At 33.6% G+C, this 12312-nt stretch overlaps 1 protein-coding gene across 3 annotated transcripts; it reads right to left on the reverse strand.

The window, feature by feature from the left end:
- LOC109336241 (ankyrin repeat domain-containing protein 13C-like) lies at nucleotides 1200-6959 on the reverse strand. 3 transcript variants are annotated; one of them, XM_019572732.1, is made up of 3 exons: nucleotides 6573-6959; nucleotides 4605-6264; nucleotides 1200-1862 (listed from the first exon to the last, which is right to left on the reverse strand). In XM_019572732.1, the coding sequence occupies exons 2-3, from the start codon at nucleotides 6225-6227 to the stop codon at nucleotides 1527-1529; spliced, it is 1959 nt and encodes a 652-aa protein (XP_019428277.1). In that variant the 5' UTR covers nucleotides 6228-6264; nucleotides 6573-6959; the 3' UTR covers nucleotides 1200-1526. The 3 variants fall into 3 exon arrangements, with proteins under 3 accessions (XP_019428277.1, XP_019428268.1, XP_019428260.1); XM_019572723.1 differs by having other exon boundaries at nucleotides 4605-6398; XM_019572715.1 differs by having other exon boundaries at nucleotides 4605-6398; nucleotides 6525-6959.

The raw sequence follows: 12312 nt of genomic DNA on the forward strand, positions 1-12312 counted from the left end.
AAGAGCATTTCCACCAAATGTGAAGACCCAAATGCTTGTTGAAGCATGGTCTCATGTATAGGTCATCCAACTAGAATTCATATAAAGGATATCCAATATAGTAATATCACATGAGCTTCTCCTAAATCATGTCAAAATTAGTAGAGAGAAAATTCTGAAGTTTTTTCCATCCCATCTAGATCAGTATAAAAAATTAATATATCATCAGCATATTAAGACACCTATGCCTGCTTAGGATAGTTGGATGAGAAAATGTTAAGAGGCTCTTTATAAATCACCTGGTTCTTCGTTAGGGGGGTTGCTTGATTAAATTTTACAATGCTTTACTTTTTCTGCCTTACTATATTTGTTTTTTTATTTGTCCTTATATGTTTTATGAGTTTCTTTTTTTGATAGATAAATGTTAGCATTTTTGTGATGGGTGAGAATTAAACCATCAACCTCTTTATAACTCTATTCCAAAATATACTATTGTTGATATAATTACTGCACCTGTCATTAACTCCCATTGGTTTTGCTATTCAAATCAGAATCCCTTACCTTCTACTTTCTATGCAGCTTCCCACATGCTTCATTAATATGACTCATTTGGAGGAAAACCTTTGCCAACGTTTATGTGAAGGAAAGAAAATTGTGAATCCCACTTTATTGAGTAAAAGTTTCATATTTGTATAGCCACTGAGTAAATGATCATAGTTAAAATGGTCACTGGTAAATTTTTGATCCTTTACATTGCCACCAAATTAGTCAAGTAATACGGAATACTTATTAGGTATACAAGTACCAAAGAGTACTGCGTATTGTGGGGCAGAAATCAACCGAGGAGACAGTTGTGGTACTTGAAAAATATACTTCGAGAGAGATGTCTTCATATGGTAGCCTAATGTATGAAGTGGCTGGTTACAAAATTCTCACCGACAAGTCATTCCTAAAAACCATTCTCTCAAACTCTCCCGCACCAGCATTCAAAACATCGAATGTATGTTGCTTTTAAAAATGGACGACTCTATGTTCAAGACTCTCACCTGGTAGAGTCGAGGATGATATATGTACACAATCACAAGTAATGTTACTTCTCAAATGAAATGACATACTATGCTACCAAAGTGAATCGATGTCAGTACTGAATGAGATATAAAAAAACACAGATAATGCCCAAAGCTAGTAAAGAAATTTAGGTTTATTTAAATACATGTGTATAAAATCAAGTGAAAGAATTATAACCATAGAGTGGTGAATTTAAATTCCAATCACAGTGATCAAAGTTGCTAAATGTGATATAACTATCTTGAGTTAATTGGATTTCCACATACATTGACACACATCTAATAAATCCATGTTGTAAACTTGAAATGTCAAGCAATTATTTCAAGAATCACAAATATTTCCTTTTCCTTATGCCACATAACTCCTTGAAAGATAGATTCAATTTCCAAACAAATACAATCCCTATTTACTAACCCCTGAATTCTGTAGAGCCAAAGTATCTTCAAGGGGTCTGAAGCTTAATCATTAAGGCACATCATTTAGTTATGACTTTTCCCTTTCTTTGATTTGTTCTTCTCTTGCATCTTCTTTTTCTTTTCTTCGGCAGTAACCCAAGTATAGTCGGAGGGAATCGCAAACGGGTCTTGAATATTTTCTATCCTGCTGCTGGAACCTGCAGCAGATGAACTCGGGCGGTAAGGAGCTTTTATCCACTGAAACCAAGATGAAGCCGAGAAATTTGACGCGGTTGGGCTCTCATAGACATTAGCAGAAGGACTTGAAGGGGGTGTTGCAAATTCCTCTAATGGTTGTAGTTCTTCAAACTTTGTAAAAGTAACCAATACTCTGATGGTGGGAACCACAGGGATAGCAACCTGAATATGCAGAGGCAATGGGTTTAAAATCAAATATGTAAAAAGAAAGCACGAAGTAAATGTACAAAAGAAAAAGATGCCAGACTAAAGAATCAGAAGATTCCGTGCCAAGATCGAACACATGAACTTATGCAATACACTATGACCTAGCTAGATCAAAGGAATGAAGAACCTAGCCACAAATTTTATCAGGCAATAGAAATTTCACGATTAACAAACCTCAAAGTCCACTATCAATATTCAGAACTTGTGGTAATAATAAACTAATTACATGAGATGAAAAGATTAATAAAAGGACACACTCTATAGATTTAAAGATGCAATGATCCATGATACAATCCAAGTACTGAAGCTGGCTATTTCTTGTCAAGTGATTAATAGCTCAGAATTCGGCTAAAAAGTTTGACAGCATAAATATAGGGACTATCTAGCAATTCACTTTCTGAAGAAGCCAGATAAACACAGTTCAGATTTTATTAATAAAAGAATTCCATACAGAGATAAAAGTAAAAGAAGAATTATGAACCAGTTCACACCAACAACCCAGATCAATCAAACCAGCAAAACGACATTAGGATCCGAAACCTAGAGAGAAAGCAAGATATTTCTTGTCCATTGGGTCAAATTCAGATTGTTCAGAGGACTTAGAATATTATTTTTTTTATCACTGACATCAAACAAATTCCACTATGCCAAATCTTCGTTGTTTGTTATACAAGCACACTTCCAAGATTGAAGACTCTTGTTGCTTGATTCCTAAAATGTTGATATCCCACAACGATCTTGAGAAACAAACCTAACAAAGCTACCTCTCAACTAGAAGATACCACACTTCTAATTCTCTCTGACTTTCTTTAAGTTGGAATTTGTTTGTGTCAATTTTTCTCAACCGTTGTCCCATTTTCTTTTGATATTTTATATACTTGTTGATTACTGTCTGATTATCATTGTTCATCACCATTATTCAATTGTTTTTTAGTTTAAAGCTTCATTCTTGATCAAATTGATTTTCTGTTCTTGCTAAATTAATCAATAATCAATTATCAATCAATTAAGATGTTATAATCTCATCTTAATTGATTATCAAGTGAACATAATTGATATCAGTCTCTGTGTAATCAATTATAGCTGCATTTAAGTGACTGTTTTTGTTTGCATTATTTGCCGATTGAGGCAGCGAAATAACCTCACACCTATTCCACCCACTTCTAGGTGTGTAGAGCCCTTGTTTAACTCACACCTACCTTTGCCTTAAAATAATGAATCAAGAAATATCTTAAGGGATGGTATTAACTGAATAGGGGAACACAATCTACATCGTACAAATCATTAGGAAATTGCTAACTATCCTGTATGAGCAACAAAGCAAGAAGATACTAAACCAAAGGTTCTTCTTTAAACAACATTTGGGAGATCTTACTATGTTAGACATGCAGAGAGATTGGCATGACTGTTACATGACTCATCTCTTAGCTTTTAGGTGTTTCTTTTGTTTTCTTCTTTTGAGGATATCATATCATCCTTCCTTGTACTCCTGTTCTTCCTTAGTAAAGTTTTCAATTAAAAAGAATTTTGTAGAAAAATGTAATAGCAACTATAGTCACTACTTCCAGGTTCCAAGATTGTAGAATAATACTAGGGCAAGACTATTCTTCCATTACTATTGGAGGTTCAAGCATTATTCCTAACAAAGCAAACATAAAGGAACACTTCTCCCACATTTTAGTGACACCATCCATTTTGAAATCTGATATATTTTTAAGAAAAATGGAAATAGAAAACTAGATTCTTACTTACTAATGGAATAAGCTTTGAGCTTTTCTTGTTTCCACCCATTTAAACTTCTTTCGGTTTTTCCAAAGCAATTTCTCAAAATAAGAATTTCTTTCACTACATGAAAGATACTTTAGTCACTTTAAAAGATGAAGTATATAACTCTTAATCATACTCTTATCTGTTAAAAAGAAACTCGCAGGAGGAGTAAGACAATTGCTATCTAATTTCTAGATGACAAATTAAACTTAGGAAGAAGAAAAATAAGGGTAACAGCAAGACAAAAGAGTGACTTCGAAAAGTAACAAAATATCAAAACAGTGACACCCTCTAATCTCTCTGCATAACAGATAGATACACCATCAATACACTAGCAGAGATATTTGGGCACTGGAAAGTCCAAAATTAAGTCAAAATACACCTTCCCTTGTACTACAAGACCAAAAAAACTAAAAAATAGTTATAAAAGCTGAGCACTATGAACAGAAAGGTCCAATAGTTTTTGTATTTGAATCCTCATAAAAACAGTACACGATGCAGTTAAGATATCTATCCAGAAACCACGCATAAGAATCAAATATGTACTTAAATATTCAAGCTCACTGGGTTGGAAATTCAATTATAAAGCAATACTAATAATGCTCAGAAAAACATAATTGGTACCTATCTCATTAGCAGTCATAAAACATTTTTATTGCTGCATTCTGTTCTACCTCAGATATAAATTTTGTTCCCTTTCTCCCTTAATTTCCTTCTTTCTTATCTTTTGTACTAGATATTCCACATCTATAGGCCGGCAAATGATGTGCACATAACAGGATAAGCACTTAAGCGGAGTAAACAAGCAAAGTATAATTACATCCTAGTGAATTATACCAAAGAAAACAATGGAACCAAGAATTTTAAACTTATGCGCAGAATAATCATATTTCTAGTAATAGGTCTAAATTGAAGATAATGAGCTCAAACCTTAACAGGAAAGGTTCCCATTGGAATCTTTGTTGTAAGGAGTTCTCTTAAACGACGAATTGCTTTAACTTTGTTTGCAACAATGTCAAGCAATGGTAATAGTTCTTCAGTTTTCAGTGGGAAGTTTGGGGAAAGCCAAAGAATGGGCCTCAACCCTTTCTTGTATTCATTTTCACGACTTCCATCCTTGTGACGACTTCGGCTATCAGAACTTCCAGCAGAAGTTTTGGCATCTTTTCTCCTGCGCTGCTCATCACCCCTCACACCTATCTCAACAGAATGCCTTCCTGGCTTAATATGGTTACCTGAAGGAGAATCCCCCAATAAATCACTTACCTTTTCTTCTACACAGAGGGAACTTCTTGGTGGAGCAATCTTCTTTGGCGACGGTGCTTCATGTTTAGGATCCTTTTTTCTCCATCCACCAAACCACCCCTTCTTTTCATGCTTAATTTCTCCACTTTTGCTACTACTTGCATCTTCAATAGGAACATCCCTATATTCGTAACAGCTGTGGCGATGCCCAACGATCTCATCATTCTCATTGTTCAATTCTGATGAATCCAACCTAAGTGCATCTTCCAGTTGCCTTTTTTCATCCTCAGTCAAAATATCATTTAGTTCTTCGCTTTCTGTTTCGTTGTCATTGCAAGATGAAAAGAACTCATCATCTGTCATAGCTCCAGGAACCCCTCTAGATTTGATGCTTACAACTACATTGTGCATATCATAAACCTTAGCTTTCCAAGACCCTACCATTTCTGTTCTCTCTTGTCGCCTCCAAGTCAATTGAGGCAAAAGAACTGCCTGAGTAACATCAATCCCAGGCCTAAAAATATTTGTCTTAGACATTGCTGCCACTTCTTGCTGAACCTCTTCATCATTCGCCGGAAATCCAGCAACTGCTTCGTCTAGAGCATTCAGTATCTCCTTTTCCTTATGTGAAATCATGCAAAGTGTCCCAGGCTGAACTTTCCCATCCTCAGAGCCATCACCCAGGAAAAGAACACTCTGATCCGATCTCTGAATCTTAAAGCCATCAAATCCAGCCAAAGTCATGTCTGCCCTTAGATTCGCACCCCTTTTCCAGATTTTGTAAGTATCTGAAGGTGCAATCCTTGAGATGAAAGGGATCACAGAACTCTCAAAATGGAATGTAATCTCCATGTAGAAGTCTCTCATCCTTCGCATGGTCCCTACCAAGCGAGGCAACCTTCTGCACCATTTCGCCCAAGCCAGAGGCTGATAATGCTTAATAATTATCTTCGCAACAACCTCTTCTTTATCGCAAATAGCTTCCTGAAGAGAACTCCACCCTTGTTCATTCTGCAAACTCCAATCTGCCCCAGCAAGCATAAGCATCTCAGCGGCCACTTGATCCCCAAATTTCACAGCCAAGTGAAGAGGGGTATCACGGTTCGGCACATCACGCCGATCAATAACAGCTGAGATGGCATCAGCCTTCTCTTCCTCTGCTATCGAAACCGCCTCAGTACGAACATGAGCCACGTCACACAGCCGTGGGAGACCAGCAAGTATCCTCCTAAGTTCAGCATAATCCTTCAAAATTACGGCCTTATGCACAGGACTATGAACATACCTTGTAACATCAATCCCTGCCATGCCTCAATAGCACAAAGAACCAACAACTCTCACCAAACTAACAATCACAAGGATAAACACATGCCCACCATCAAAAATCAAATTTTCCCCCTCAATTGAGCATCAAAATCTTGCAAAATCCAACAAGCAAGCACAACACCCAAATGAACCAGACCCTTGTTAACAATTTCCCTAGAGAACACACATAAAGCAATAAAACAAAACAAAAAAAGTAACTATCAATAAAAAATAAAGAAGACCCATTTGGAATCAGAACCAAAAAAGCATAAGAGAAAAATCAAAAACAAAGAAAAGCACCTTGTGGGGCCACAGATCAAGCATTCAAACCTAGAAGATGCTACTAACCTTGTTCCTTTCTTTTCCTGTGTCCTATGATTAAAGGGTTACTTCAAACAAACCCCACAGAGTTCCCTCTCAAGTAGCAGACAAAAAGGGGAAGTGGCAAAGATCCTTGTGATCCAATCCAGATCAGACAAACATGAAAGAGAACATGCATGTGGGTGTGTGAAGAAGCATAAATTCTTTAATATAAACTATGAATATTAAATTGATTTTGTTGTAAAAAGTTAAGGGGAAAATAAAGGGGTTTTTGCTAAAGTGAAGAGAGATGAAAGTGTTGAAAGAAAAGTAAGGAAGGAAGGAATGAAGAAAAGGAAAAAACCCCACCACCCAAGCAAAGAAAGGGGAACTTGCTTATGTTGAAAAGGTTTACCCAAAAATGGATACAAGACTAAAAATGAGAATAAATAAAAGATTGATAATTGCATGAAAAAGAAAAGAATATTAGAGTCAAAAAGAGTATCCAAGATCTGATGTTGTGCCTTGATGAAACTAGAAAAAAATTTATGAGCCAAAAAATAATCAAGTGAGTGTACTCTCTATTTACCAGAAAAACATATTCAACATATCATTTATCTATATTACTATTTTTTTTTTAAAAGTTAATGATACAGTGAAACAAATACACTGTCCACATATATTTTTTCTCTAATCTAATCTACCAATTGGAAATTTCTTTAATATATTTTAATAACAATGTAATTAACTCTATAACAATAATATTAATGTAACTTATATATTTTTTACGAGTATAATATATATATATATATATTTTCAGTAATCAGTATATTATTCACATTCATATATATTATTATTGGTGTATATATCTGAATGATAAATAATAAAGTGATAGTGTAAAAATCTCATATGCACTCAGTATATATATATATTTTTCTCATTTTTTAAAGAGTTTAATACGTAAAGCTTTTGGATGAACAATGTCCTATACACCGTCCATTACCTGGAAGTTAAAATTTTGTTAGGATATCTCATGTGCCTTCACAACATCATAGTTATTCCTCTCCAGTCTCCACTAATCTTTCTCCAAGAGATTGAATTTAAAATTTGACTGTGGACTTAAAATTATAACCGGTATATCAATACTTTAATAGTACTTATTATATTTATATGTGTAATTAAAGTAATATGTTATTTTCAATATATATGACAAAATGAATGAACTATTTTATATAAAAAATATAAAACTAATATTAATTCATTCTACTACAATGGGCTTGAATCACTTAACACGAGTTCATGAATTCCATATCCGATTCTTTTATATAAATTATATATTTATATATATATTATGATAGTGGAATCCGCATTTGAAGAGTATTGTTGAAACAATGTAAAAAAATAATATTGGAAAACTAAAGTTAACATTTTTTGAAGTATGGAAATGTTATTTTTCAAGACAATTCGTTTTTACTTTCTTATACTTTTACAATACTAGTTAATATTTTTCGGATAGTATTACAGAAGAAAATATTATCCAATGAGAGAATAATGAAGGAAACAATTTGTGGTGGGGGAGTGGAATAGGAAGAATTCATTTGATGAATTTTTTGTTTGTCAACATAATTGAAAATGATCTCATAAAACAAGTACGGCTAGCGTCCATCAGAGAAGTGAAGAGACCATTCACTTCATTGGATGCAAACAATGGGAAAAAATGGCAGTATGCATATGAACCTAAAAAGAAACAACATGCTTTCCTATTTCCATTTCATTTTTAATGTTTAATCCTAGTCTTAGCATTTGTCAAGATCGGAATGACATCTTCTATCCTAAAAAGTATGTCAATTATTATATTTATAACTTAAATATATTTTTTCAACCCATCACAAGTAGGTTACCCAGCCCATAAAGTGATACACTTTTTGGGATAAAAGATTTGCTTATGTCCGTAGATATTAGGAATGATAATATGCGGATTGGGTCAGGTTTATGCTTATCCAACCTGAACCCAAAATTCAAAACCCAAACCTAAACTCATCGAGGTTGAAATTAATAATACCAATCTCGAACCTGTCGAGTTTCGGGTAACTCGAACCCGATGGGAAACCCAAATATTCATTCATTGTATCTACAACTAAATTCTAAAGTGTTATTATTTCTAGAACAGGAGGGGAGGTAGGCACTGTTGTTTTTGGGTGAACTTTGAACTTTTGATTAATTACCTTCTCTTTAAACTACCTTAAGGAGAGAGGAAGGGAGTGTTGATTTCTGGTTTAGCCATTGGGAGGTGAAATAATGACTAAGTTGGTGACTTTTCAACCTCATCCATTATCTAAACAGTGGCACGGTTCTCATATTTCATATATGATGAATTATCATTCCGGTTTGTAACTAGCGAGTGTTTTGGGAATTGCATGGATATTTCATAAAATGCAAATAGGATATAAATTATTAATTCAAACGAGAGAACAATGAAATATTTAAACAGTGCACGGTTCTCATATTTCATATATTCTAATTACATACACTTCTCTTGAATTCACATTCAATGTTTCTAATTTTTAATTCGGGTAGGCCTAACACTATGTCTAATGAGTTTGGGGCGAGTTTGGGGTGGAATATCAACTATATAAAAATCTTGCTTCACGATAAAGGTAAGGTCATGCCACGTGAGTATTATAGGTTCATGTTGTTGTCCACATTGTAGGGATAATCTAAAGGTAGTAAGTGATAAGTTGAAAAAGGACTAGCCCAAAATGTTAAGTTGTTAACAATAATGACAAACCTCCCTTCAAGGACAAGCTCACACCACATTATAGTGTTAATAGGTTAAAACACCATAAGAAGATGAACATATTGTCATTCTACTTTCTATCCCTAAAATACATTTATAAATATTGAGTTCGATGTTGAAGTTTCTTTTCATATACTCATCAAAGGCTGACAATTACTCAAATCAACAAAGAGACTTGAGTTTGACGACCTCACACCAACACAGAAGAATAAGTGTCATCATTTTTTTCTTTCTAATGCATGTTTTATTATTGTGCAAAAATATATTATTTAATATTAACAAATTAACCTTTGGAAAAAGTGGAAAGAAATTATCCTCATTTTAATAATTTTTGTGTTTAAAAAATATTAGTTTTAGACACGGTTTAAATGAGACTTTCAATACTCATAAAATGATAGTTATAAATTAAATTTGTTTATATTAAAATATTATTATTGAATATTATAATCAATTATATCATTTGTTAAGGAATCTTGAAACGCTTAGTTTCCGGGAACAATTATCTGACAATCAAGAGTACTCTAATAAGCATCACTATTTTTTGAAACTATCTAAATTGCGTAAAATGTCAAATAATTGAGTAATCATATTTATTTTTTTTATTTAGTAATTGTAGGGATTGGGAATGATTTCTAGAATAAGTTGTTTGATAAGGAATATATTTATTAATAAATTGAGGGTATACTTATGAAAGGGAAATTTTGATTGTAAATAAAGAATATTTTTATGAAATGCAACATAGACATCACAACAGAATTAAAAACCATGCATATCACACATAGAGTTGTGTTAAGAAGATATTTGCTCCTGACTTTGACATAATTTTGATGAATATACCAATATCATCAAAAAGAAGAAAATGAAGAATACTTAGGAAGACAAAGAAGATAAATGACAAATTAGTCTAAGTCTAAATATGTACTTCTATTATATACTCGCGAATATACAATAGTAGTAATGGTCAAACTATATTTAAGAAAATTGAAACACATCAAGTATAAAGATTTTTTTTCAAATATAGTGTGTAACAAGTTACTGTATATAAGTAATAGGTTACATAAGTGAGAAAACCAGTTACCCAACAAAAATTGTACAGGGTAATCGAGTACTCAAGGCTGTAATCAATTACTCTAATTAAATTTTAAATGCTCAGTTGGACAACGTGTTTGAGTAATCGATTACTAAATTTTGTAATAGATTACTAAGAGTTGGTACATCAGTTTTCAGATTTCAAAATGAGTGATTTTCATTCTAAACGAAATGACTTCATTCCAATCAATTCCTACCATTTCCAAGAGGTGTTATGACTGGTTTGAAAGTCTATTTAAATGCATTGAAACTCAGAATCATATGAATAACTCTTACATAAACTTTCAAACATAATTCTGAAAATTCTTTGAAATATTTTCTGCACTTTTTGCAACTTGTTTTTAAACTTTTAAAGTGAATTTTCTGAGTTGCTTGAAGTAAAGTGTTTCAAGGTTTTATAAACTTATAAGAACATTATTACTTAGTATACAAAGAGTTATCGGATTGCAAGTGATATTACATTCCAAACTTGTAAAGGCAATTCTGCCATTGTTATAAATTCTTCATTGATATTTCAGAAATCTTTCTTTCACAAGGGTGTGATAAGAAACGGGATAAAGTCACTTGGAAAAGGTGTTTTCAAGAGTAACATAAGTATTAGTGAGTGTGTAAGGTACATATAGGTCTCGGGGTGAGATATTGTAATTACAACTTATAATATTTATTGAAAAAATCTCTTGTGCTGCAAGAATACTGGATGTAGCCTTTAGTGGACAAGAAGATGAACCAGTATAAAATCTCGGTGCACTCTCTTCTCCTTTATCTCTTGATTTTTTACTTGTTAATTTTCTACATAATTTCTCTACTGCACTTAACTCTTGATTTTGCAGAAAAAGTGGCCATAATTTTAAGTCAACTAATTCAGCCCCTCTTAGTTGCAATCTTAGTCTTACAATTGACACCAGAGCTATTTTTGAGTAAGTTATTCTCAAATCTGATCCTATATCGAAGATGACCTCAAGATCATTCCTAGGAGAAGGTTCTAACATCAACCACCCTCCCAGTTTTGATGGAGAGTGCTATGACTTTTGGAAAATCAGAATGAGAATCTTCATAGAATCTCAAGACTTGGACACATGGAATACAATTGAAGAAGGACCATATGAACCCTTCACCATAGTCAACAACGTAAGGAAAGTAAAACCCAAATCTTCATGGAATGATGAAGATAAAAAGAAGGTGCAATATGATCTCAAAGCAAAGAACATCATCACTTCATCACTTGGCATTGACGAGTTCTTTAGAGTATCAAACTGCAAATCTGCCAAAGAAATGTGGAATACTCTAGAGACTACACTTGAAGGAATTGAGGAGGTAAAGAGGTCGAGACTCAACACTCTTTCCCAAGAATACGAAATGTTTCGTATGAAATCTGTAGAGAAAATTCTGGATCTTTAAAAGAGATTTACTCACCTCACAAATCACCTTATTGCACTTGGTAAGGTACTATCAAATAGTGACTTGAACTTGAAGGTTCTAAGATCACTCACCAGAATGTGGCAACCAAAGGTAACATCCATTTCTGAAAAGAAAGTTTGTCAAAAATGTCCTTGGCTGCTTTGTTTGGTAAATTGCAGGAACATGAATTAGAACTCAGCCAACTTGACCAACATGAAGAGTAAGAAAAGAAAAATAAGAGTATCTCTCTCAAGGCGAAAGTAGACGAATACGAATCATCAGAAGATGAATCTGAGAAGGAAGAGATGGAAGACATGAGTCTTCTTGTAAAGAAGCTTAGCAAGTTCATTAAAAGGAACAATGGTGCTAAAACTGGACAAATGAGGAAATTCACCAAGAATAATGACGCCTCCATTTCAAACCAAAACTTCACATGCTTTCAATGTGCCAAGCCTGGTCATATGAAGATGGACTGTCCAAACCTGAAAAAGAATTCTTTCAAAG

This window comes from Lupinus angustifolius, chromosome LG02 (assembly GCF_001865875.1).
Source record: "Lupinus angustifolius cultivar Tanjil chromosome LG02, LupAngTanjil_v1.0, whole genome shotgun sequence".
Classification (NCBI taxonomy): domain Eukaryota; kingdom Viridiplantae; phylum Streptophyta; class Magnoliopsida; order Fabales; family Fabaceae; genus Lupinus; species Lupinus angustifolius.

Bases quoted from the DNA above. Each gene is read 5' to 3' on its own strand.
- LOC109336241 (XM_019572732.1), bottom strand. From the start codon at position 6,227: ATGGCAGGGATTGATGTTACAAGGTATGTTCATAGTCCTGTGCATAAG. The intron at 1,863-4,604 runs GTTTGAGCTCAT...CTGCATATTCAG, and splicing joins TGGGAACCTTTCCTGTTAAG to GTTGCTATCCCTGTGGTTCC.